This window comes from Pygocentrus nattereri, chromosome 12, assembly GCF_015220715.1.
Source record: "Pygocentrus nattereri isolate fPygNat1 chromosome 12, fPygNat1.pri, whole genome shotgun sequence".
NCBI classification, from domain to species: Eukaryota; Metazoa; Chordata; class Actinopteri; order Characiformes; family Serrasalmidae; genus Pygocentrus; species Pygocentrus nattereri.
Genome location: NC_051222.1, coordinates 28,805,010 through 28,832,907, shown reverse-complemented (window position 1 = coordinate 28,832,907; position 27,898 = coordinate 28,805,010). Strand labels below are relative to the sequence as shown.

Below are 27,898 nucleotides of genomic sequence, written 5' to 3'. Positions count from 1 at the left end.
TGTACAGAGTAACTGCACAGATAATATAATCATAATGTAATACAGTTTAATAGTGATGGTACTAGTAGTGAAACAGTGCCAGAACACACCTGCATTTCATAGAGAGACTATTTTTAGACTGTTATTTTCTCTTGATGTCTGTTGATTGATTCATGCTGTTATTCCTCTATGGGTCTGTCTCATTTATATATAACATTAAGAAAAACAAGCATTTACTTTATTAAAGTCTGTTGAAATGTTTTTCTCTCTGTCTGCCTTTATTTTCTGCCTTGTGAGTGAATTCTTTGGCTTTGAAGGTAACTTGTTTAATAACTGCAAACTTTTTCATCACATGGTTGAAGCTCAGCAGAGTCAGGATGTTTTGAAGTGTTTAAATCTCACAAAGACAGTTTACCTGTCATGTATAATAATTAAAGATTTCGGCTTCCATATTGATTAAAATGACGCATCAATGACAGTGATCCATTTATAAATAGATCAGTGTTTCATAATGGTGGTCCTGGAGACCCCCTGCCTGCACTTTTGGTGCTTTTCCTACTTTATCACACCCACTTTAACCCAGTAAGGGATTATTAATGTGCTGATTAGTTGATCAGGTGTGTTGTGAGGCCTCACTTTTACAGACCAGCCCCATATATTTTTGAATATGTGGAGCTTCAAATTCAAAGCACATTGAAAGGAACACTAGCTCACCGCTAAAGTACTGAAAGTTTGACTGAGGTAATGGTGGATAGTGTAAGGGTGATTGGAGGAGAAAATGAAGGGGATCTTTAGAAAAACATCAGGAGCATCAGGATTAGGATCAGCTAAACATAATGACATATCAGCAGGCAGGAGGCAACAATGTAAGATATAAAGAAAAGAAGAAAGTCACAGTAAATGCACTTAATTGGTGTCTGACAGATACCGGGCTCTATTTTATCTAGATGTGCTGAAAAGGGCCCCCACTTTTTAATATTTAGCTGTGGAGTCTTTGAGGGTGTATTTAAAGCTGCACTATGTGTGTTTTGGGGATTTGGGGACCCCTCTGGTGGAAATGTGTCATTGCTTTTCTATATGTATCTAGTGAAAGACCAGCTTGATGCATCACAATTACTGAAATTAATTCCTGAAAGAACAGCTCACAGTTGTTTGTCTTCCTATTTGTCCAGTTTGTTTACATATTACTGCATCTATGGATCCAGACGTGGTATCAGTACAAGACATGACACTAAATGAATGAGAGGATGAATGCAAGGAAAGACTTGAGGAGACTGAATGATGGCAGATCTGTAAGCTCCACTGTTCTGTCCCAGAGCAAACTGCTGTAAAGAGTTCCTGAAGAGGGTCAGTTCAGCTCAAAGCACCTACAGGATAAACGCAGCACAATAAGCAAGAGAAAATATAATGAATCTGATTCAACATGACATGATAAATACTGCTAATTAAGAACTTATATATAAAATCTGAAAGCTGAGTGAGATGTAAACAATGTCTTAAATACACCTGGAACATGGGAACATATTTATAAGGTCACAGCCGCTTATCAAATGCCCAGAATGATGTGCAGAGATATAGATGATTCTAAACGACTGAATAAAATAAATATCCAGAATATCTCATATTTCAAAATATCTCATGCCAGAATATTTGAAATATTACATATAATATTCAAAAGTACTACTTGTTGTCTAGGTTTAGTAAATCTGCATTGTACTGTTATTGTTATTGTACTGTTCTTGTATGGTATTGTAAGTTATTACTATATATAAAATAACAGAAATGTTCCTGGAGCACCACTGTCCTGCATGCTGTAGTGTTCACTCTGCTCTAACACCCTCAGTTCATCTCAAGAATGGCTTGTTAAAAGTTCATTAGTAGCATTTAGTGGTTTGAGAGCATAGGAAACTCTAAAATGAGCAGGACAGTGGTGCTCTAGGACCAGAACTGTGAACCACTGCTGTTAGTGGTGGCAAACTTACATACCAAAACCACTTGGAGCACCGTAGATCACAGGCTTATACAGCAACTGAAAAAATGTCCAGAGGTTTATTGTCTCTTATGAGGTTTGTTCCACAGTTCGAGCAAGCAACAAGGTTTCCATTGCATTTCTTCTTAACTGCTGGTAAAAGCCTGTGCTACCCTATGCTTCTATGGTACCACCATATATGCACTTGTGCTTGCCCTCGCCACCCAGTGCCCAGTGTCAGAACTAAATCATTGCATCAAATTTTCAATAATAAACCGCACACCAATATAGCTCCTACAACTACTCTAAGGTGTAGTATTGATATTCATAATAACACATTGATCATTAACTCACCATTACATCTACGGTACCTGCAGAAACCAAATCCAATGACCAGCAAGCAAGTGCAGACCAGAGAAGTCCAAACAGCAAACCTGTTGCGTTTCCCCACAACTGCACAAAGGATATCCATATTATCATTCAACACTGTTTTAAAGCTTATTGTTCAATATGTGGATCAATGTAATAAAATAGTGAAAAGGTTAAGGCACGTGTTGGTTTGATAGAGCAAATAAAATAAGTCTTTAGTACTGATAGATCAAGTAACAGCTAAAGCAATGTGCAGGAGTCATCCTACCCCAGACTGTGGTGATGTTGTGCTCTACGCTGCTATGAAGCACGACACAGCTGTAGGTGTGTTTCCCTACATCCTCCTCTGGAACTGTCACACTCTTTCTGGTCTGGTATGTGCCGTCCTCGTTGGGCAGCACATCAGTGACCCCTTCATCCACAGGCTGCAGATCTGGACCGAGCCAGTCGACCTGAACCGCCCTGGGGTAAAACCCTGTCACGTGACACGTGACTGTGATGGAGCCAGCCTTCTGTTTCTCAAAGATCCTGACTTCTGGAACTGGAACACACTTTAAAACTACTTCATCTTCCATAAGAAAGAAATGAAAAAAGAAACCAATGAAAATTTAAGCCTCACGGTCTGTCGTATTAGTGAATATACACTATATGGCCAAAAATATGTGGACATATATGTGCTTCTTGAACATCACATTCCAAACCAATTAACATTAATACAGAGTTGCCCTCATCCCTTTGTGGCTAAGACAGTCTCCACTCTTCTATGAAGGCTTTCCACAAGGTTTAAGGTGATTCTAGAGGAATTTGTGCCCATTCAGTCAAAAAAGCATTTGTGGGAACCAGAAGGCCTGGTTCACAAACAAGGTTCCAATACATCTCAAAGGTGTTCAGTGGGATCCAGGTCAGAGCTCTGTGCAGATCCCTGGTGTTCATCCACATCAAACTCATCACGCCATGTCTTTATGGACCTTGCTTTGTACACAGTCAGGCTGAACCCACAGCCTCAAATATTTTTGACCAGACCTATAATTTGTGTGAGAAAACCCCAAAACAATCCTACAGTGAAATGGAGTCCTGGATATTTACATGCCCAGCCAATGTCCCTGGCATTTCCCAAACTGTTGCTGAAAAGTTGGAAGCAGATAATTATCTAATGTGTCTTTGTGTGCTTTAGTATTTATATTACCCTTCACTGGATTTACTCAGCTGAACCTAAACCCTGAGAAACAGCCCCAGATTGTTATCCCTCCTCCAGCTGACTCAGATATTGAATCACTACAGAGCAATCAGTCCATTGACAGTGTGCTTTACATCACTTTAGTCAATGCTCGTCACTGTGTATAGTCATGTCAGGTGTGCACTTGCTTGGCCATCGAAACCCATGAAGCTCCCAGTGCAAAGTCATTGTAATGATGTTGCTATCAGAGCCAGACTGTAGGAAGTCATGCAACAAAGTATAGGCAGGTGATTTTACTTGCTATGCTCTTCAGCACTGAGTTTTGGTAGCCTAGCATATTGAGGCAGTACTGTTTTTGCTCCTACACACTTCCATTTCATAATAATAGCACTAACAGTTGACTAGGGCAGAATTTTACAAAAATATCCAGAACTGAGTACACCCATAAGAATTATCTTACCTTTTCTGAGACGTACTTTAGGAGTGTTCTTGAAGACATTAATTCCATCCAGGCACACTGTGTTATAGAAATTTGTTAAGACTTGTAGATCGACTTCATCTCCATCTCTCAGGCGTTTATAAACTACTGCCTGATGAACAGCAGCAACAAACGTCTTTCTGTCAACATCTAAGCTTAAGAAGTCCTTTCCATTGAATATGTGAGTTAGGGATGTCCTATAGGCTCCATTTGGATAGAGGTAACAGCAGCCGCTGGCCTGGTACACGTTTTGGTCAGACAAGGAACCTAAAACAGTAGCAGACAGAGAGAAATACAGTTTGGCTTTTTTTTATGTATGTTATGTATGTTTCTCTGCTAGGTCTCCACTTTGCATTGCTAAGAATGGCGTACATTCACTTTCCCATACTGAGTTTAATATACATATGGGGGCTCTGCTTTAAGAACAGACAGTTAACATTTGTCTGACATTCAAATATCATTTATTTTTATGTATGTTGCAGTTTTTCTACAACTTAATGCCCTAGTATGAATATTAATGGCCTGTTTGATTCACTTTGACATTTTACTAAAGAGCACAGTCTTAATCATATTAGGCTGACAAAGTTCAGTCTTAGAAGCTGGTTGCTTTTTCTGCTTCTCAAACATCCGTGCAGTGAAACACTCACATGCACACTAGTGGGCACACACACTAGGGGGCAGTGAGTACACTTCCCCGGAGCGGTGGGGAGCCTTATCCACAGTGCCCAGGGAGCAACTGGGCATTAGGTGCCTTGCTCAAGAGCATGGACTGTCAGCTGAGGGGATCGAACCAGCAACCTTCTGTGTTGTTATGCATTGCTTAAATATACTCCATTACCCAGAAGGCAGGGAGAGAGGTTACAGGGGGGACCATAGAGGCGGACGGGCAGTTTTTTGGTTCAGTAAAGTTACGGATAAACCCACGCTGACCGTGTGTGTCTTTTCATTAATGCACTACACGGCATAACATGGTGTCAGATGGTGAAAATCTTAGAAAGTAAGTAGGGAAGATGAGTTTCGGTGACGAGTGATCGAGTTTGAGCTGTGAGGTTGTGCCTACAAGCCTAGAAGTTAAATGTGCAATGCTAACGACGGAGGAGAACAGCAGCAGCATTAGCAGTGAGGAAAGCACGGAAGAACTCGGCGAACGCGGAGAAGGAGTGGTGCCAGAGTCGGTACAACAGTTTCCAAACTGCACCCGCTGATCTGAAACTATCTACACTGTTGAAGAAATTCGAAGACTACTTCGTGCCTACAAAAAACAACGTTTGAGAGCTACAAGTTCTTTTCCTGTGACCAAAAGCCTGGTAATGCTTTTGATCTGTACCTGGCAGAACTGTATACTTTAACGCATAGTTTGTGGAATTGCAGACAATGGCCTGAGAGAGAGATTGCTAAGAGAGAAAGATTTGACTTTTGATAAGGCAGTGGACCTGTGCATCACAGAGCTCACGCCAGCAAGTCAAAGAACTGGCCAAACCAGAAATAGTGGTGCATGCAGTAAGAACAAAGGAGCAGCATAAGAAACGCCAATGTAAACAAAATAAAGACAAAAAGGTGGATGGCACTTGTAAGAAATGTGGAGGCAGTCACGCGCCAAGAACATGTGCAGCTTATGGGAAAACGTGTAATAATTGTGGAAAAAGAAACCATTATGCAAAATGCTGCACGGCTGAGACAAAGAAAAAAGTGCATACACTGGACGAGGAACCAGATGAGTTTTTCGTGGATGTGGTACAGGCATCCCATGCTGAAAAAGAAGAATGGGTTGTTCCAGTGACTGTAAATGAGACAACAATACCGTTTAAGTTGGATACGGGGGTAAAGGTAAACTTGTTGTCATTTGCTGATTACAAAACGCTGAAAATAAAAAGCAAGATACATCCAGTGAAATTGAAAGTGACAGGTTACACCGGAGAAAGTGCACCAGTTAAAGGCAGCTGTATAGTTACATTCAAACACAAAGGCCAGATGTTAAAGGCGCAGTTGTTTATTGTTGAAAAGGAAGTGCAACCAATATTAGGTGTAACTGCATGTGAGAAACTCAATCTCGTAAAGAGAGTGTTTAAGGTGGCTCCACAGACAGCAGACAAAAAGAACACAGACAACGGAGTTCAAGGATGTTTTTGAGGGACTAGGCTGCTTACCAGGTGAACACAAAATACATGTGGACGAAACAGTTGCACCAGTAGTTCACACATGCCGAAAAGTTCCATTTGCACTGAGAGAAAAACTGAAGGAAGAATTAGGAAGAATGGAAAAGCTGAAGGTCATACAGAAAATCAATGAACCGACAGACTGGGTGAGTTCCCTTGTCATCGTACAAAAGAAAAATGGTGCATTACGCATATGTCTGGATCCCAGAGATTTGAATAAAGCAGTCAAAAGAGAGCATTTCAAGTTGCCAACCCGTGAGGAGATTATGTCTCAGTTCACAGGAGCCAAGTGGTTCAGTAAACTTGATGCGTCTTCTGGGTTCTGGCAGATGAAGCTTGACGACGCTAGTTCAAGACTCTGTACTTTCAACACGCCAGAAGGAAGATACCGATTCCTCAGTCTTCCATATGGAATCCTATCTGCTCCAGAGGTCTATCACAAGACTATTCACACCATATTCGAGCACATTCCAGGAGTCACAACCATGATGGATGACGTGATCGTGTGGGGATCCACAAGAGAGGAACATGACACAAGGCTACGACAAGTGCTTGAGCGGACACAAAGTGTCAACCTGAAGCTAAACAGAGACAAATGTGAATTCGCAGTCAAGTCACTGACGTTCATCGGAGATGTTGTGTCCGAGAAAGGGGTGAGTCCTGACCCAAGAAAGACGTCAGCCATAGTCAATATGGAGAGGCCCCAGAACAAGGATGAAGTGAGGCGGTTCTTAGGGATGGTCACATACCTAGCTAAGTTCATACCCCAGCTGTCTGCCATTTCGGCTCCACTCAGGATGCTGCTAGAGCAGAAAAATGAGTGGATGTGGCTACGACAGCAAGAGGAGTGTTTTCAGAACCTGAAAAAGATACTCATCTCAGAGCCAGTGCTTAGGTTCTATGATCCCAAACGAGAGACAAGAATCTCAGCTGATGCTTCTCAAGATGGCTTAGGAGCCGTCCTTCTACAGTTGCACGAGGAAACATGGCAACCTGTGGCCTATGCGTTGAGGGCCCTCACCAGCGCTGAGGTCAATTATGCGCAAATTGAGAAGGAATTGCTGGCCACCACGTATGCATGCGAACGTTTCCACCAGTATGTAAATGGGCAGACTGTAGAAGCAGAGACAGACCATAAACCATTGGTCGCCATCATGTCCAAGCCATTGACTGACTGTCCACTGAGAATACAGCGTATGTTAATACGACTGCAGAAATACGATGTGAAATTGACATATACACCAGGAAAATTCATGTATGCAGCTAATACACTGTCACGGGCTGTTGACAAACATGAGAAACCAGACAAGGAAAAATGTGCTGACATACAGGCATATGTTGACATGATCATGACATCACTTCCTGTGTCACGTGAAAGAACAGAACAACTTAAACAAGAAACTGAAAAGGACGAGACATTGACAGAACTCAAGAGGATGATCAAATAAGGCTGGTCTGAGCACAAGAGCGACTCTCCACAGTGAGTTCAAGATTACTGGACCTGCAAAACAGAGCTGACAGTGGTCGACAACATTGTGTTCAAGGGCAACAAGTTTGTAATTCCGTCTTCAATGCGCAAAGACATGCTCAGGAAGATACATGAAGGGCACCTGGGGGAAGAAAAGTGTAAACGCAGAGCTCGTGAAGTCATGTAATGGCCGAGAATGAACCAAGACATAAGCCTGACCACAGCCTCATGCGAAGTATGCTTGACTTACAGATCCAAGCAGCAGGCAGAACCACTTATGTCTTACCCTGTGCCAGGTAGACCATTCTACAGAGTAGGAGTGGATCTGTGCAAATGCCATGGAAAGAGCCATATAGTGGTGACAGATTACTTCTCAAACTACCGCAGAAGGTCGCAACCTTGTAAACAACATCTAGCAAGGCAGTCATTGCATTCCTGAAGACTGTATTTGCAAGACATGGAGTCCCATGTGAACTGATATCAGATAATGGTCCACAATTCGCAAGCAGTGAATTTGCTGACTTCGCAAAAGAATGGGGTTTTCAGCACATAACATCTAGCCCACATTATCCTAGGTCCAATGGCCTTGCAGAGAGCTCAGTCAAAGTTGTCAAAGGTCTCATGAAGAAAGTGCACGATGGAAAAGAAGACTTTCATCACAGCCTGATGATCTACAGAAGTGCAGAACGGCCTGTCCCCAGCCCAAATGCAAATGGGACGACGCTTGAGAACCAATCTGCCAATACATGAGAATCTCTTGACACCCAAAGGAGCACACAAGATCAAAATTGACAAAGAAAAAGACAAAGAGAAGCAAAAACTGCAACACGACAAAAGAGCAAGGAAACCGTGTATTAAGGCCTGGAGAACAAATCAGGATCAGAGATCATGTGACAGGCATCTGGAATCTGCAGGGTTCAGTGCAAAAAGAGGCGGCACCACGCTCTTATCAAGTTCAGAAGGAGCATGGAGGGTATCTGAGAAGAAACCGTGTCGATCTCAAGCCACAAATGTCTAAACAGACGGGTGGAACAGCCAGACACAAAGCCACAAGCCGGAGACAACATCCTGAAGCATACCGTGGAACCGGAAGTGCCAGCAACTGTCCATAGCTCTCCTGCCAAGACACCGTGCAGGCCAAAGCGCACGGTTCAGCCTCCTAAGAGACTCGTTGAACATTGCTGAACACTAGAGACTGTAAATTTGTTGTGTGTGAAGAGGAAAAAAAAAAGTTCATAATGTGATGTTGTGAATGTTTAAAACAGAGCATTTAGAGTATGTTAATGCAAGGTACATTAGGTCTTAGACATAGTCATAATCTTAGTTAGGGTAAAGTTAATCTCTTTTCTAAAGGGGGGAGATGTGTTGTTATGCGTTGCTTAAATATACTCCATTACCCAGAAGGCAGGGGGGACCATAGAGGCGGACGGGCAGTTTTTCGGTTCAGTAAAGTTACAGACAAACCCACGCTGACCGTGTGTGTCTTTTCATTAATGCACTACACGGCATAACACCTGGGCACAGGGCACGCGACTGCCCACTTGCACAGTTTTCAGGAAGATTTTGAGATTCACCAGTGTTTTCTTATTTGGGATTTGTTCTTAGGCAAGAACAGAATCTACACACAATCAAGAGCACAAAGGTGTGAACATTCTGCAGTGTAAGAACATCAGACGCTTTTAGGACCTCAAGAACAAGAACAACTTTATGAAAAAAACATGTACTGTTGAGTGAGACCCATTATTATCATTCACAGTGCAAATGAATCAAAAACACATTACCTGTCTTGTTGAACTGATTAATAGCCGACTCAAATCCCAGAGTAAGAAAAAGTCTGTTGCGTTCTGTCCACAGATTCATATGGTTCCAGTGCCACTGTCCTGCGGTGCTGTTGATCCAGTCTGGACGGGGCATTTTAGAGTCCATATTACTGTCATAGTAGAAGAGAATGATGTCATTCACAGTGTTCCTCTCTATATACTCAGGGAGGTTGAAACCACGAGAGAAAATCCCATGGGAACATATGTATACACACTCAGTGTCTGCAGAAAACACACACACACACACACACACACACACACACACACACACACACACACACACACACACAAACAGAACATTTGCATAAATAAATATTCATGTTTTTTTACACCATTACTGTTGTTCCATTTTTACACAAAGGCTTAAATTTGAAGTATTTTAATCCAGATTCAAACATCTTGCAATGTTACAGATAATTTCTGACTGTCTTTCATTTTTATTGTCTATATAATCTGCTGGAATCAAATCAGTTTCAGGTTATGAAGATAAACAAAGGGGCTGTGTTAGGATGTTATCAGACTGTTTTCTGCTCATTCTTTAAGTCTAGTTTTGCATTAAGTTGCAATGTCAATTACGATTCACAAGGAAAATCTATCTAGGTTTAGGCTTAATCTCCAACTTAATCCCCGACCATATGTGTTATTCAGTAAGCGATAGTTCTTAGGTTTACTTATTATATCACATGTAACTGATATGATCTGCTACTGTTTGCCTGTAAGATTCCAGAAATGAAAGTAAAAGGCTGCCTACCTTGGTGGAACTCACTATGCGTTTGGTGGAGGAGCTGGAAGAGAAAGAGGAGAATAAAGCTGCTCTTCATAGCTGCTCTCTTCACTTCTACACCGAGTTTATAACTCCTCTTCTTCTGTTTAATGTTGTAGACTGTATCTGTGGTGATTACCTGTTTGTGGCAGGGACCCGTCCCCTGGGCGCCAATGACTTGTGCAGTGTTCCCCGGTGTTGTTCTGGCCTCTGCCCCTCTGTCTCTCTGGAGCGAGCACATTTGCATCTTGAGTTTCAAGGGCAGAGTTAGTTCGTCTTTTAGTTACTTTGACCCCAAAAATCAGGAACTGTGAGATCTCTGTTTTGCAGAATGGTCTTTAGGAGGGGGTACGTTTCTCAGCTTATGGTTCTTTTGTTTGTTGGGACCAATATTCGGTCCCTAATATTTTTTGGGCTCCTACCTGGCTACCTTAGTTTTTTTATGATATGACGCTTGCACTTTTTTATTTGGCTTTGGAAAAGGGCATTCTCTACTCTGTGAAGGTCTCAGGCCTCACTTTTACAGACACCCAACACATCTTTCAGAATCAAACTACAAATCTGTCGTTCCTTTTGGTTTATGTATCGATAAAAACATAACATGTCAAAACAAAAGAAGCACGAAGCAAGAACACAAATCAGGGTATCATGTTTCTTTTTTCTGAATTTATACAAACACTATTTAATTAGTTCATTTATATTTATGAAGAGACCTACAGATCAATATAGGAAAGGAAAACTCATTTGTGAATCTGTACAAAACAAGTTTCTATTAAACTTAAACTTGTAACTGAGTCGCAAATAAATCTGAAACTTTGTTTGTGTGTAAATGTGATTTCAGAGCCACTCGGTTCTCCCTGATGGAAACTGTTTACCTTCAGTGTTTTGTGCTTATGATCATTTTAATAGACGTCAGCGTCACTAATTAATGACGTTCTATTAAAAGACTGGTTTACCAAGAGAGACGCTGGAGGACTTTCACCTGAAAGGAGATCATGAAACCAGTCTTGTTATAAAAATGATAACAGGACAACATCAGAACCAGAATTACTCTTTTAGTACTTTTACTTTATACTTAAGTACATTTGAAGGTAAATACTTTAGTACTTTTACTCCAGTGGATGTCTAAAGGGAGGAACTTCTACTTTTACCTGAGTAATATTTTACTTTGGGTATCTCTACTTTAACTCAAGTACATGGTTTGTGTATTTTCGTCCACCATTGCTGCACTGAGTAGTGACTGGAGGAGAAAATTAAGAGGACCTTTAGAAAATCAGATGTAGAGCATCAGGATTATCATCAACTGTAAAAGAATGACAGATTAGTTCATTTTTACTGCTGTGTTGATAGTAAAGTGCCTACTAGTGGCTCACTGGAAGATCAGGGCCTGCAGGCAGGAGGCAGCAGAGTAAGATATAAAGAAAAGAAGATAGTCACTTTATGTACACTCAACTTAGTTTCTAACAGATAACACTCCAGGGTCTGGACCGAGCCAGTTCACCTGAACTGCCCAGGTGTAAAACCCAGTCACGTAACACGTGACTTTAATGGAGCTGGCCTCCTGTTTCTCAAAGATCCTGACTTCTGGAACTGGAAAACAATGAAAAACTATTAATTCTCCCATAAAAATAAAAGAATGCATATGTGATAGAACTCTTAGTTCCATGATTTAGACATCTGTCATTAGTGTAAGCAAAGTGTTATTCAGCGTATTGTTTAGTGTACTATACTCAGCAGTTCCAGGCTTCTATTCTTCACTTCTATAACTTAAGAGCATCTCGGCCAGCTTGTGTTGCTTAATGGGGCTGCATAATTAAATCATTCAAATGTAAACAAGGTCATTCAAACTGTTTTTATGCGATATGAAATGCTTTACTCTAGAGAAACCTACCAAACTGTTCAAAGAATTGTTCAGAATTATTCAAAGGGCTGGTGACAGGAACCAGATGTCTGAAGATTTTATTGCAAACATGAAATGGTTACAAATACATTGGATGATGCCTGAGATGTTGCAATATGATAGGTTTAAACTAAGATTTAAAGTATTTTTAAATCTGTTCGTGACAGAGAGAGACATGCAGGATGTTAGTCTCCAAAATAGGCAAAATAGTCCCCAAGGAAAATGTATTTATTGTTGATTAATGTTGATTATTTCAACATCAACATTACATACAAAAACTCAGAAGGTTCACGGGTGGGTTTAGATAGTAAATAAAGTTGCTATATTTGCATTGTAGACATTGAGAGCCCTGGTTCCTATCACCACCACTACAAAGGGAATCAGAGTCTGTACATTTCTCTACAGTTAAACATTTCACATCCATCCATTCTGAATGATGCTGTTTACATGTGAATGACTGAATTATGCAGAAAATTTGAAAAATGGGTGGAATTCTCCTTTAATATATAGTTTCTGAGTAGTCTCTAAATAATAAACTTTAGAATGTAAGAGGCTTGGGACATTAATATGTTTTTAAAAAAATCAGTATAGGCAACTTCAAAGGTGTAGCAAACTCTCAGTTACCAAAGCACAAAAGATATAGGCATCTTGATGTGAGCCAGAGCAGGACTTAAACAGTTATAAAGGAATCATTTTGCACTTATTGGGGTAATTTATATACCTTATTGGGTAACTTTATACAGACATTTATCCAACCTTTTCTGATGTTGACTCCATGAGCATGCTTGAATATGTTCAGTCACTCTACAGTCGTGTTTGGGAGAAAAAAGTCCTTTACATTGAATGTGATGACCTGTAGGTTCCATTTGGAGAGAGGTAAAAGCAGGCACTGCCCTGGTGTATGTTCCTCTCAGCCTAAAAACAGTAGAAGACAGAGATGATACAGTATTTTAATATTGTCAGGTAACATTTCATTTAAATAGCACTTTAGGTGTTTTTTTTTTTTATTTGACTTATTTTTGACTTACATAACTGAATATCTATCATATTCACGTTTATTTTCCCTTAGAGCCTAAACTTGGCCCTAACCTTAACCTCAACCCAAAACCTAAGCCTAATTCTCTTCCTGGTCCTGACTCTAATCCTAACACAGCTGAGAATCAATAAAGTAACACCTACATCTACACATTGTCTTTTGGGGGTTATAGTGTACATTCCAAATAAAATGAGACCATATGTTGAATGTCTTGCAGTACTGTGCAAAGCTCAGATAGCACCTTTCATTTGGCAGTTTCTAGTAAAAAAAGGTTTGTTGTATAAAAACTATTTATTTTTCAGAAAAAAAAACAGAAAACATTAACCAGGAGTTACACAAAAACCTTCAACACTAAGCATATTATCAAATCTATCAGTAATTCTTCTGTGCACTGTTTATTTTTGTACACCTACTGTCCCTGTAACACTTCTATCCTTCCAATTTTAAAACCAACCACTTACAGCTGCGTCTTCTGAACAAAAGCTGCTCCCAAAGATCTCACTGACATCATGTTCCCCTTCAAAGTTGGCACTTTGCTTAATTCACCTAATTATTTACCCTTATAAGGACTCATCACCTTCCCTTAAGCTAATAAAGTAATAGTACCACACTTAAAGGAACAATATGCAATATATTTACTGCACTAAAGCATAAAATGAATATAATGTGTCAGAAGAGACTGAGGAACCATGCTAAGTTAAAATACTGGCTTCTCTGACATCAACACTACAGCTAGTATGTTCTCCTGTTCTCCTTTGAAAATTTCCATTCCAGAGTGACAAGTCTGTTTATGTTTTGGCCTTTGATCTCACCACATGCCCATTTCCCAGTACCATTTCAACATCCCAGGTTGCCATATATGAAACAATTTGGCCTCGCAACCACTCGAGTCTACACCTCTGGGACTCGCCTAATCCCTTAAAATCCCAGACTTACTACTTATCGATACATACTATTCAGGAACTACAGGGACTGGTCATTTAAGGGGTTAATGTTATGTACTGCAGATTAGGTTATCTCGTCATCAAAGCAAATTTCATAAAAGTACATTTAACAAAGGCCCACTTGTCTGGTTAAATTGCTGAATAGATCCCCTGGTTCCCATTACCACCACTGTAAAGAAACCCAAGTCAGTACGTTTATCAAAACACTCTCGTTGACGTTTACATCTGGTGGAATTCCCCTTTAAGAGGCAGAGCGCTGGAGACCTCCTGGTGGTTTTTGATAGTCATTACATCTAGCACAAAACATCCACATGGAACAGTTTACTGTTAATGACAGTAGGGCAAAATAAATAATAAAGTACAAGCAGAAATATCATGGTGCACTTTTACAACATTAAGAGTGTAAAAAAACATGCAGCAGTTTGAATAATAGATTATATATTTGTATACAGGCTACAGATCTGGACCGTCCAGACTAGTCCACCTGCAACATCCAGCCTTCTTCTGCTTAAAGAGCCTGACTTCCAGAACTGGAAAACTAGAACGTTTATTTCCATATTATGTTTTTTACAACATAGTGTCTCCATATACTTTAATACTTTAAGTACGTAACAGAACATGTTTGAAAGAGTGTCTGTGGTTAGATGTACACACAGAAGTCAGATGTGTTTAGTACAGGACCTTGTACGGTCACCATTAACTCTAATAACCTGATAAATAAGCCAGACACATTAAAATACAGCAGTCGATAAAATGTAAAAAAATAAACTATTTATTTAAATTTAGCATTAGCAAAATATAAAAACAAGTTTTTCATGCCTGGTTGTCTTTCTAAACAGGATGTGCAAATATACAAAACAGCTTAAAGACAGAAAGCTTATAATGCATAAAAATGTAATGCTTATAACTGAATATTCAACAGTACCAACTCAAGAATTCCTTTCTGTTGAAATCATGAGCTTGAGGTAAAAAAGCCAGAAGATGCTTAAACATAAAACACAGGCATAAATAATATAATATTTAACACATTGGTACACAATGTTAGGTATTCAGTTGGTTCACTGTACTTGGGCAATAGATGAAGAATAAAAAAGAATCAAACACTGGCAAAATAAAAATACCTAAATATGTGAAAAATCCCTTATAATAATGGCTGATTTGTCAATTATGACAAAAGCAATTCTAACCTGAGATAACTTTCTACTTTATAGTTTGTACTTACATCCAGAGTTGGGCAAAATACTTTGCCTTAAAAGTATTCAGAAAGTATCCAGAGAGTATTCAGAAAAGTACTTCATTACAACACATGAAAAAGCAACGTGTTCAGAATACATTTAGAATACATCTTAATGAAGCACATTTTATTTTTACCTCACACTGTTACTGTTCAATGCTGCTGCTGGTTGGCAGTTTTATTCATGTAATTATTCTGTTAATACATTTGATCAAAAATTGAAATGAAGTTCTGAATTTTTTCTCTCTCTCTCTCAGTGCCTGTTCCAGTCCACCGCTGCTTCTATAATCCTACACTTAACACTCGCAAACAGGCCCACTACTGAGAAGATCATTACTTTGATAATCCCTCAAATGAGCTCAGTAACACTGAGATAAACATATCAACTCAGGCTTTAGCAGGAGCTTCTGCGTGTGTACAGAAGGGGTTAATTAAGGTCCTCTTTAGAGTTCATCTAATGAGCATGTTTACTACATGCTGTGTGCTGATTTTTAAATAGTTAGTTAACAAGCACGGTTAGTGTTATTTTCAAAGACTGTTTTTTCATTTAGTGGGTATTTTAAAAGTATTCTCCTAATAATTTCACTGTGACTGTATTCTAAATACTGCCTTTACAAAATGTAACTTGGACTGAATACAGATACTTAATTTTTGTATTCTAAATGTATATTTCAAACACAATTCATACATCCAAATCCTGCATATTTCTTAGATAAAAACAGCCATGTTTACTACAATATTTACATAATATGTATATATTATATAATTATATAGAATTGGTGAATTCAGTGTCATGGTTAACACAGAGAACAGAACCTAGCAGTTATGACAGCAGGTGAACATTTGCTGCCTCTGCAGACCCGTCTCACCTCCCTGATGTAACGGCTTCCTACATTTAACTTGCATATTACTGTATGAGTAAAAAACTTGAAACATGACTCAGAGTAAGTCCTCTTCTGGAACCAGAGCAAGTTGCAGTAAAAGTTCAGTTCAGCTCACAGCATCTACAGGATAACACAGTAATAAGACTGATTAAACAAGGCAAATTACTGTGCAGTACAATAAGCAAATCTGTTAGCCCTATCAATGAGCTCAGCCTTTCAAATGCCCACTGTTACTGATGGATTCCTAGAGCAGGGGTCAGCAACATGCGGCTCTCAATCCACATGCAGTTTTTTTCACTGCCCTGTTGTGGCTCCACAGCAGAATTAGGCCAAAATAAAATAATCTTCCTTAGCAGTAAAATAAAGCTCTGCTGATCATTCAACACAGTTTTAACAATAAATGGTCTTAAAAGTTGGTGTTAATGTATAACTGCTGATTCACTCTTTAACCTTGAAAATTGGCATGCAGACTGCTGGTCATCATAGCAACGCAGATAACAATCTCGCACAGCTAGTAGCTAAGTAGTAGATAATTTAGATATAAATGTATGGACTTCTTTACATAAGCACTCCAGCTGGTTTACTGCTACGTTTAATCTGTGGTGAGAAACTGTCAAACACTAAAAAGTCACAAAGCTGAAGTCAGTTTCTCCCTCGCCAGATTCTTGTCCGAATTTTCCCGTTCCACTTTGAAGGGTGCAGCAGCTACATTCTGGCACCTCAGGCACCACTTAAGGAGGAAAACTCGAACAAGAAGCTGGCAAATGACAAACTGACTTCAGCCTTGTAAAAAGTCGAACGTTACGAGACATTTTATAAGTAATTATTCTATTCTATTCTGTAAAAGTGTCCTGCCAGAGATGTGAGAAAAGCAGCTATTGCTGAGCTTAAAGCAGAGCAAAGTTAGTTTAGATTTTTGTTTATATTTTTAGCCTATTCTGGTACATTAGCATATACTGAGACATATTTACAGCCAGACTGGTAAAACTTTACTTCAATAAGTGATGTTTTGGAGTGATTTTTGTTGAAATGGGACAAAATTGCTCTTCTCAACATTTGTTCTATAGCAAAGCGGTGGTTTTCACAATGACACACTCATCACTGACTGCAAAAGTCTGTTGATTTACTTAGTTAGTTGATTTACTTACAGTCTGTTACAGAGTCTCCAGAAAATAAATCCAGTGGGCAACAGGAAAATGGCAAGAGATATCCAAACACCAGCCCTGCGGTAAATCTGAGATTCCCCAACTACACAAAAGATATTCATATTATCATCATCCCAAATCATGTTCTTAAACATTACACAAAATGAGCTCATGTCAGACTACTCATCCTACCCCAGACTGTGGTGATGTTGTGTTCTACGCTGCTATGAAGCACGACACAGCTGTAGGTGTGTTTCCCTACATCCTCCTCTGGAACCGTCACACTCCTTCTGGTCTGGTATGTGCCGTCCTCGTTGGGCAGCACATCAGTGACTCCTCCATCCACAGGATGCAGATCTGGGTCGAGCCAGTCCACCTGAACCGCCCGGGGGTAAAACCCCGTCACATGACATGTTACTGTAATGGAGCCGGCCTTCTGTTTCTCAAAGATCCTGACTTCTGGAACTGGAACACACTTTAAAACTTAGTAACAGGTACAATGTGAATTTTTGGTCCTATCATCAGTCAGGCTAAATTAATGGATAAATTAATAATAAATAAATAAATGAATAATAAAAATGAAGGTAAGTTAAAACAAGTAGGCTGTTTTTTTTTCCTCCACAGTTAGAAATGCATTATTTTGAACCGAATGTAGCTGCTGCAATCCTAAAGGAACTTCACACAGATGTTATACTGACCTTTTCTGATGCGGACTGAAGGAGCATGCTTGAATATGTTCAGTCGATCTATAATCACTTTTCTGTAGTAATCCGTTATGTCATCCATGTCCCTTTCATCTCTGCATCTCTGATTTTTATACAGAACTGCTTCAGAAACAGCAGCAACAAATACCCTTTTGTCCAAATCAAGGCTTATGAAGTCTTTTCCATTGAATTTGTGTGTTAGCGATGACCTGTAGGTTCCATTTGGAAAGAGAGTACAGCAGCCCCAGCCCTCGTATATGTTACTGTCAGCCAACAAGCCTAAAAAGAGTAAAAGACAGTGTCAATGTATAATAGAAGTACTTACATGTAAAGTGTTTGTGTTAAAGTCATTTAATGGTCACTGTAAAGTCTTTGTAAACCTAATAAATTCATTTTAAAAACATTAAATGACAACAATCCACCACATCTCAAGTCATTCCAACATTATTTAACTGAAGTCCCGTGCAATCTGCAATCATGCTACATGTACAGTGTGTTTACCTTTGGAAATGATGTAATCACACTGATCAAATACAAAAGGGCTATAAAGGCTGAAGCGCTCTAATACACAAAATTACCTGTAGAGAATGTAGAAAATGCATCATTATTATGGGTTGGATATTTAATCTATTCACATCCAACAACTACATTTAATATATAGGAAAAATACAAGAGAAGTTCAAAAGTTCTTAATTATTCAGCAAGTAAAATATCTTTGCATCATCAAAGCATTTTTCTACTTTTCATAACTTAAATGTGAGTAGGTGGGGCTAAACTGCTGTAGGCTGTATAGGCAGATATATGTTTATCTTCCGGGCGGCACGGTGGCGTGGTGGGTAGCGCTGTCGCCTCACAGCAAGGAGGGCCTGGGCTCGATTCCCCGGCCGGGTGGCCCGGGTCCTCTCTGTGTGGAGTTCTCCCCGTGTCTGCGTGGGTTTCCTCCGGGTTCTCCGGTTTCCTCCCACAGTCCAAAAGAGTCAGGCAATTGGACATGCTAAATTGCCCCTAGGTGTGAGTGTGTGAGTGACTGTCTGTCTGTCTGCCCTGCGATGGACTGGCAACCTGTCCAGGGTGTATCCTGCCTTTCGCCTGAAGACTGCTGGGATAGGCTCCAGCATCCCCCCGCGACCCTGACGGAGAAGCGGCTTGGAAAATGGATGGATGGATGGATGTTTATCTTCCAAATAGGTAGTGTATGGACTGGGGAGTGAATGGCATGCTTTGAAACTGTAACAAAGTTTGCCAAAGTTACATCAAACTCCCATTTCAAAAAGACAAGGAAAATTAGAATTTCCATGACAGGGGCCCTTTAAATAATAAAAATATTGTAGCAGGGAGATGGAGCCAACAATAATTTTCTATGGGATTTTTGGCATTTTTTTTCTCATTTCCCCCTTATTTTACAGGTTTTTGTGTAACAGGGTTCACCCAAAAGTGGAATTAAATCCAGGCCTCAGGGTAAGGAAGGCCAAAGCGTTGTTGGTTAACCCCACCGGCTGTGGACAGAGGGGGGAACTCAATGGCAGAGCACAAGGGCAGGTGGCAGTAAAACACAAAATGAATAGTGTAACAAAACAAAGTCTAGAAATGGTGGCCCATACTTACACTGCTGTTACAAGTGACTTGAGAGCAAGGCTTAGAGGGATCAGGAGCAAACTGCAAGAGACTTGAGGGCAATTACCCAAATACTGGCTTTATCAAGAGATACATGCACATGGCATACAAACTCATGACTGAGCACAGACCAACCAAAGAGCCACTGTTTCAGTAGAGCCCAACACAGGTGTCACTGGTTGTCTCTAATTACCTAGAGATGGCTCTCTGCTCCCATCTAAGGGATCTGAGTCTGACCACAGGATGGTTGACAGGGCTCCTGCCTGTGGCAGATACACTGACCTGTCACATTTTGTTATTTCAACCATGATAGTTTTTTTGTTGGAATTCAACAATTCAGCCTCAACAGTGACCATTTATGTTCACAGAGCAGATGGATTTAGCACAGTACCTGTCCTGTTAAACTGCTGAACAGCTGAAGTGAATCCTTGAGTAATTACACGTCTGTTGCGATCTGCCCAGTTCTGTATATGTTTCCAGTGCCACTGTCCTGCAATACTGTTGAGCCAGTCAGGACGGGGCATTTTAGAAGCCATGTTACTGTCATGGTAGAAGATGGTCACGTCATTCAGGGTGGTCCTCTGTAAAAACTCAGGAAGGTTAAAGCCATGGGACACAACCATGTGGATACATAGGTTTAGAGACTCCGGGTCTGCAGGAGAAAAAAGAAAAGTCTTATAAAGTCCTCACATAAAATAATTTTGCTAATAAATAAATGTGTGTACTAATTCCACAGTGAGTTTGTGCTGTTGGAACAAAACCTCATATGTCCATTTTTGTCATTTTTTAGTTTTTGACATGATTTGAAAATGCCTGTTGCTCTTTATGTAACCCTTTCACCACTCAGCTCGCTATAAGATACCACCTTTCATAGGTTCTCTTCAATTTGTAATCTCACTGTGGTGAAAAAGACATTCCAATGTATATGAACTGTGTCTAGGAATTTAACTGATTCTAAAGAGGTTTCCCACGGTAAACAAATATAGTGTACAACAAAAAATAATATCCACACAATAATGTACTTTTTAGAAATTTATATTAATGAAATGCCAAACATAACACAAACTCCCCAGTCAAAAATAAATTAACTTCGGCCTTTTTGTATAGTTTATATATATATATATATATATATATATATATAAAAGGGGAACTAATCCACTTGTACAAACACGAAACATATTTCACGGTAGGGTAAATAACACTAGGAGTACCCGGTGTGTCATAGGTCAGTCTCGAGGGGGCTTTCCTAGGTCGGTTAGATTGTCTTGTCTTGTCAATGCGTAAGTCATCTTGAGAGTCAGGGTCAGGGTTCGAGTCCAAAATCATAGTGTTTGGAACGTCAGGCTGTGGGTCACTGGTCCCTTGCAAGTCAGTGTGCTCAGCTATGTCAGGTTGAGTCTCGTCTTTGTCAGCATCCTGTCCCTCTCGAGCAGCTGGATCTTCAGACTGAATATCCAAATCCAAACTGAATGGTTCTGATGCCTCCTTGTCTCCTCTTGTATTTTGTGTCATGAATGGTATGTCATACCAGACTCCAAATTCTTCATCTTCTGAATCTGTGTATTCCTCTTCATTATTGCCTTGTACTGGCATGTCGAGGTTGAGGATGGTTTCGTTGTTGTCTTTCCTGGTATTGTTTCTCTTTCTCCTTGTTCTTTTTCTTTCTGGAGCAAGCCTTGAGCTTTGCACTGAATCCAAACACACTTTATGACCCAGAGGCAAAATGTGATTACGATGCAGGGTTTTGATGGGTCCACTTCCATCTTCTGGTTTCAGCCGAAACACAGGTAGGTTTGACATTTGGCTTTCTACAACATAAGGCGTTGAGCTCCAGCGATCTGCTAGCTTATGTTTTCCTTGTAATCCAAGATTGCGTATTAGGACTCTGTCTCCAGGTAACAATTGTGAGAATTTGATTTTCTTGTCGTATCTCTGTTTGTTTCCTTTATTTTGTTTTGCAGCAGCAGCCTCAGCAAGTTCGTAAGCCGTTTTTAACTCTTTCCTTATGTCTGTGATGTATCGGAGATAAGTGTCTTTGCTTGTATCATCCCTGGATGTTCCAAAACACAAATCCACCGGCATCCTTGCGTCACGCCCCAACAATAGGATAATAAGGCGAGAATCCAGTGGCTTCATTCGGTGTGCAATTGTAAGCATGGACCAAATGTGAAATGTGTTGACTCCATTTTCTTTTCTTGTCAGGCTCTAGGGTCCCAAGCATATCTAACAATGTCCTATTAAATCTCTCAGGTTGGGGATCCCCTTGTGGATGATATGGGGTCATTCTTGATTTGTCTACACCAAGGGAACTCAGCAACTCATGTATGAGACGACTCTCAAAATCTCTTCCCTGATCACTGTGCATGCGTTTTGGCAATCCGTAATGGACGAAATACTTCTCAAGCAGGACTTTAGCTACAGTAGAAGCTTTCTGATCTCTTGTTGGGAAGGCCTGCGCATAGCGGGTGTAATGATCGGTAATGACCAGGACATTTTCTGTGTTGTTGGAGTCTGGTTCAATGGATAAGAAATCCATACATACAAGGTCCAAAGGGCCATGACTTTGCATGTGGAACAATGATGCAACTTTCTTTGGAAGTGTCTTTCTCTTTATGCACCGAGCACAGAGTTTGCAGTGTCCTTCGACGTCGGATTTCATTTTAGGCCAATAGAACCTTTCTTTAACGAGTCCATAGGTCTTGTCAATGCCGAGATGACCAGAATCATCATGGAGTGACTGCAGCACCATTTTCCTAAATTTTTCCGGCAACACTAACTGTGAACGGCGCGCTCGGCCAGGTGGAACAGTGATTCGGTACATGACATCTTGTTGAAATTTTAGTCGGCCCCACTCTCTCAGTAGTAGTGAGCCAGCAGAACTTTTTGACTTAACTTGATTTGTGTCTCCTTGCTTGAGAGCTTTCCATATTTCACCGATTTTGGGATCCTCTTGTTGAGCCTTCGAGATCTCCGAGGGGCTCAAAATAGGCATTTCCTTGACACTGAGTGTAGACAGGTTGCAGAAGGCCTTGGGTGTGGCTTGCATGGGAAGGCCTAAATGATCAACTGCTTTGTTAGGACAAGTATCTGTCCTGATCATGGTAGACACTTGACACATAGCTCTCACACCATCTGCGGAAATGTCAGTCCATGGCTGTTCAACAGTTTTGTCAGGATGCGGTCGCCTTGATAAAGCGTCGGCATCAATATTTTGAGTACCAGCTCTGTACTTGAGACTGAAGTCATATGTTGACAAGGCTGCGAGCCAACGGTGACCTGTTGCGTCTAGTTTGGCTGACATCAAGACGTACGTCAAAGGGTTGCTATCTGTTCGGACTTCAAACTTTGCACCGTACAGATAGTCGTGCAGCTTGTCGACTACGGCCCACTTCAAGGCAAGGTATTCCAACTTGTGAGCCGGATAGTGACGTTCCGATGGGGTTAGACTGCGACTTACAAATGCAACTGGTCTTAGTCCTTCACCTTGATCCTGATATAAAACACCCCCTAGTCCCTCTCTGCTAGCATCAACATGTAGCACATAGGGTAACTGCGGGTTAGCAAAGGCTAGTACTGGAGCGTTTACAAGTCGGTGCTTTAACTCTTCAAAAGCTGTTTGGCAATGGTCATCCCACCTTGAACCAAAGGGCTCAGACGGATTGAAATAGGGTTGTTCCTGATTATTCTTGAACCTTTTTCCATGAGGGGGGTAGCCAGACAAAAGTTGGTTCAGCGGGAAAGCAACCTTGGAATAATCTTTGACAAAGCGTCTGTAATACCCGCAGAATCCAAGAAATGATCGTAGGGTGGTTACAGTTGTTGGTCGGGGCCAGGAAGTGACTGCCTCCGTTTTCTTTGGATCTGTAGACACTCCTTTCTGGGAAACAATGTGTCCGATGTAAGACACTGATGGCTGGCAAAACTGGCATTTGTCTAAGGACAGCTTAAGGCCTTCCTCTTTTAGGCGGTTGAGCACTTTTAATAGTCTTTGCTCGTGCTGTTCAAGTGTAGCGCCAAACACTATGAGGTCATCCAAATAGACCAAAACTTCCAGCAAATTCATGTCTCCGACTGTTTTTTCCATGATACGCTGAAATGTTGCAGGAGCGCCTGACACCCCTTGTGGCATCCTTTCAAACTGGTAGAAGCCAAGTGGGCAGATAAAAGCGGTCTTTTCTTTGTCTGCTTCACTCATGGGCACTTGGTAATAACCACTTCGCAGATCTAAAACGCTGAACCATTTGCTTCCATTAAGACAGGTAAGTGCATCTTCAATTTTGGGTACTGTGTACTGATCAGGAATAGTACGCTTGTTTAGTGTCCTATAGTCCACACACATCCTAATCTTGCCAGTTTTCTTTTTCACCACCACAATAGGTGAGGCATAAGGACTGCACGATTCTGTAATGATGCCAGCACCTTTCAACTGCAATAGATGCTCTCTGAGTGCTTCTAAATCAGCAGGTGGTAAGCGACGGGACCTTTCTCGAAATGGCTTGTCATCATTTATTTTGATTGTATGCATTGTGCTTTTAATACAGCCTACATCAAACTCATGAGTAGAGAAAACTTCACTGTGTTCCATCATTTTAGTCACTAGTCTTTCTTTCCATTTCTCGGGAACAGGTGATGTTCCAAAGTCAAAAGATGATGAGGTTAGTTTCTTTGAAGACTTAAGATCGATCTCTTTACTGGTGGCCGATATTGACAGCACATCAACAGGGAAGAGGTGGGCAATTGGCATACCTCTGGTAAGTGAGATCTCTTTTGTCGAATTGTTCCTAACCAGGACAGTGATTTTTCTGGAACTTACAACAGTGGCTGACTGCAGTTCGGGTCTCACTAAAAGCTGATCTGGAAACCTTGATTCCCCTGTAAGATCATCAGGTGAGTCCACCAAAATGGCTTGAGTGTTTGGAATCCCTTGAAATTTTGGCACGCCTTTGACCCTTGCTACACCACCTGGGCGCAATGTCACTGGTTTTGTTTGAGCAAACCAAACGGATCCCCTTCTGTAGGTGTCAGTTTCGGGTGGGGATTTTGAAATTTCCTCTAAAGCCTTTTTGAAAGCAGGATGGATATGTTTCGCTGCCATGACATTTCCCCCATCACGGTCCTTGTAGCTTTTTAGAAGTTTTCTCACAGTGGGAGTGTTTGTGCCAATGAGCATAGATGCATTGTCTTTCACAGCTGGATTGGGACAGACTAGCACAAGTGCATCAATGGTCTCAGTCACAGCTACATCAGCTTCCCTGAACTCCAGCTTTAGTGACAAATAGCCATCGTACGGATAATCGGCGGGACTGAGGCCCCATATCTGCAGAACACTGATAGGCGTTAATGGCAGATGAGTCAGGTATCTGTCGTAGAAGGATCTATAGAGCAGAGTGACTTGAGAACCAGTGTCAAGAATAGCTTTAGTGTAAATGCCTTCAATCTGTACTGGTACAGCAGAACTAGGGCCAACTAAGCCTTGGGGAATAGTGTCTTCCAATTCTTTCTCTGTTTTGATGCTCTTGGAACGTGTCTTTACCAGTGGGACCCCAGGTCGTTCCACTACTGGGCCCCGTGATAGTTTCCCAATTTCTTTGTCTGTTTGATAAGACGTTTGTTGACTCTTAGGAGATTTTCTGGGCTATTACAATCTGTAGTGACCATCTTCTCCACACTTGTAACAAAATACGCCAAGAGGAATCTCTGAACTAGTCTTTGGCCTGTGTGCCAATGAGCTCCCTTTGTACTTGCTTTTATTTGCACGTTCATAGTTTGGACTCTTTATTTCAGGTTGTACTGCAGCTGTGGCGACGCTCACAACTTTTAGATTGCTCATTTCAGCTTTCATTTCCTTGAGTTCCCTTTTGAGTCGTTCCACCTCCGGGCCAGTTTTGACTTCAGGTGAGGACGTGGTAACAGAAGTGACTGCTTTTGACATTACGGCACTTTTAGTGTCATTTCTGCCCTGCAGCATATCTTCTTCTTCTCTGACTTCTTTCAAAAGTTCACTGAAGGTTAGAGGTTCTCTTAGCTTGCGTGTCATTCGTATGCGCATTGCAGTCATATCATGTGGTAGAACACCTCGTACAACTTGTTCAGTACGGAGTCGATTCATGTCAGATAACTGCAAGCCTCCCTTCCAGAACACACAATGCAGCAGTTTGTCTAGTCGTAGCAGGTATGTTGACAGTTTCTCTCCCTCAATTTGAAATGTGCTTCTGAACTTGACTAGGAGATCAGCTGAACTTTCAGTAGTTCCAAATGCTGTTTCCAGTGCCTGCATATAATCATTTGATGTGGTGTTGGGATTTTGTGCTCTTGAGAATCGTATTATGTCGGCAGCTGGGCCTCTCAGACTCTCCACTATCCTTTGTTTCTTTACGCTGTCTCCACATTGCCATTCCTCCAGCATGTGTGTAGTTTGCTCTGCCCAAGCGTCATACTCATCTTCGCCACTAGGTCTGATGGAAAACATCCGCAGCTTCCTGTAGCTTTGAGTGTCAGCTGGCGCAGCATTGCATTTGTCCACAAGACAGCTAATAGCATTGACAAGAGCAGCATTTACATCTAGCGAGGGAGGGTTTAATAGTCCTTTAACATCAGCGATGCTTTTGCCTTCACTTTTAAGAAATGACAGCAGCTTGGCTTGAAATTGTTCAAATTCTGTGACCGCAGGAAGTACATGAAGAGGCCACGGACCAACTTCGCCAGGAATGCCGATAGCATTTGGTAAAGTCTGTCCGGTCACACAGACTTTACCAAAGCCTGGACTTACATTGTGTGTAAATTTCATGATGAACAGACCAACAGAAATGGTCCAAAATCACTTAGAAAAAAGTCTGGTTCCATTGACTTACATTAAAAGTAAAGTAGGTTTTCTCCTTCTCCTATAAAGTATTCTGACAACAGCACTAGGCAAAGTACATTACTGAGCTTTCAGAGTGTTAGAAATGCTAAAAAGATGGTTCTTCATGGGTTCTTTAGTAAAGGCAACTGTTCTATTTATGACCATGAGTTCTATATGAGTTCCTGCAGCACCTGCTCATGGTTCGGGGTCTGTTCTTCTGTCTGTTCGGGGTCTGTTCTTCTCTATGAGTTCTATATGAGTTCCTGCAGCACCTGCTCATGGTTCGGGGTCTGTTCGCTGCATCTCCTCCTCAGGTGCTTTTTAAAACTGTAGTCTAGATTTAAGCCAGTTATGAACTAAAAACCGCAACGACAGCGGAAACTCACCGGGCTGAGGAGTCTGAGACGCCGCCAGCGTTAACTAACTAGAAAGGAAGGAAATGTTGACACTCTGTCAGCAATACAGTTAAACACTTACCCCCGTCAGATCCACTGCAAGCTCCGTGAAGGAGATAAAGAAAGAAAACAAAGCTGCTCCTCATGGCTGCTTTCTTTACCTCTGCCGTCTTGCGCATTTCGTTTTCTTTCTGTTTCTTTATCGCTGAGGTGGGAGGGGCAGAGGAAGGGAGAGAGACAGAGAGAGAGAGGAAGAGGGAGAGAGACACAGACACAGAGAGAGAAAGGAAGAGAGAGAGAGAGACAGAGAGAGAGAGAGGAAGAGAGAGAGAGACACAGACACAGAGAGAGAAAGGAAGAGAGAGAGGAAGAGAGAGAGAGAGAGGAAGAGAGAGAGAGAGAGAGAGAGAGAGAGAGAGAGAGAGAGGAAGAGAGAGAGAGAGAGAGAGAGACACAGAGAGAGAGAGAGAGAGAGAGAGAGAGAGAGAGACAGAGAGAGAGGGGAAGAGGGAGAGAGACACAGACACAGAGAGAAAGGAAGAGAGAGAGAGAGAGACAGAGAGAGAGAGGAAGAGAGAGAGAGACACAGACACAGAGAGAGAAAGGAAGAGAGAGAGAGACAGAGAGAGAGAGAAAGAGAGAGAGACAGAGAGAGAGACAGAGAGAGAGAGGAAGAGAGAGAGAGAGACACAGAGAGAGAGAGACACAGAGGCAGAGACAGAGAGAGAGAGAGAGAGAGGCAGAGGCAGAGAGAGAGAGAGAGGAAGAGAGAGAGAGAGAGGAAGAGGGAAGGTATTACTTAAGTGGTGGATCATTCTCAGCACTGCAGTAACACTGACGTGGTACTGGTTAGTGTGTGTTGTGCTGGTATGAGTGGATCAGACACAGCAGCGCTGCCGGAGTTTTTAAACACTGTGTGAGACCTGTTGCACTATTTTGTGATAAATATTACATTATGTGGGGGAAAAAATAAGGTTTTTTTACTTCCATCCATCCATCCATCCATCCATTCTCTAAGCCGC

At 41.2% G+C, this 27,898-nt stretch overlaps 2 protein-coding genes across 2 annotated transcripts; both read right to left on the bottom strand.

Annotated features, from left to right (window-relative positions):
- Positions 1 to 15,511, bottom strand: LOC108441263 (class I histocompatibility antigen, F10 alpha chain-like). Its single transcript, XM_037543549.1, has 9 exons — positions 15,431 to 15,511; positions 12,836 to 12,994; positions 10,319 to 10,426; positions 10,168 to 10,201; positions 9,378 to 9,638; positions 3,955 to 4,239; positions 2,586 to 2,858; positions 2,320 to 2,401; positions 1 to 1,346 (listed from the first exon to the last, which is right to left on the bottom strand). Exons 2-9 carry the CDS (start codon positions 12,860 to 12,862, stop codon positions 1,328 to 1,330), a joined length of 1,089 nt encoding a protein of 362 aa, XP_037399446.1. The 5' UTR covers positions 12,863 to 12,994; positions 15,431 to 15,511; the 3' UTR covers positions 1 to 1,327.
- Positions 14,809 to 27,890, bottom strand: LOC108441259 (class I histocompatibility antigen, F10 alpha chain-like). The gene is made up of 7 exons (XM_017720684.2): positions 27,861 to 27,890; positions 26,959 to 27,081; positions 20,032 to 20,292; positions 18,021 to 18,305; positions 17,515 to 17,787; positions 17,326 to 17,425; positions 14,809 to 16,297 (listed from the first exon to the last, which is right to left on the bottom strand). The coding sequence occupies exons 1-7, from the start codon at positions 27,880 to 27,882 to the stop codon at positions 16,279 to 16,281; spliced, it is 1,083 nt and encodes a 360-aa protein (XP_017576173.2). The 5' UTR covers positions 27,883 to 27,890; the 3' UTR covers positions 14,809 to 16,278.
- Positions 27,891 to 27,898: the final 8 nt, after the last annotated feature.

Excerpts from the sequence above, each read along its gene's own strand:
- LOC108441263 (XM_037543549.1), bottom strand. The coding sequence starts at position 12,862 with ATGCTCATGGAGTCAACATCAGAAAAG. Across the intron at positions 10,202-10,318 it reads CGGGTCCCTGCCACAAACAG|CTCCTCCACCAAACGCATAG; the intron begins GTAATCACCACA and ends TTTCTCTTCCAG. Across the intron at positions 9,639-10,167 it reads GCATAGTGAGTTCCACCAAG|ACACTGAGTGTGTATACATA; the intron begins GTAGGCAGCCTT and ends TGTTTTCTGCAG.
- LOC108441259 (XM_017720684.2), bottom strand. The coding sequence starts at position 27,882 with ATGGATGGATGGATGGATGGAA. Across the intron at positions 18,306-20,031 it reads TCAGCAGTTTAACAGGACAG|GCTTGTTGGCTGACAGTAAC; the intron begins GTACTGTGCTAA and ends TACTCTTTTTAG. Across the intron at positions 17,788-18,020 it reads TTCAGTCCGCATCAGAAAAG|TTCCAGAAGTCAGGATCTTT; the intron begins GTCAGTATAACA and ends AGTGTGTTCCAG.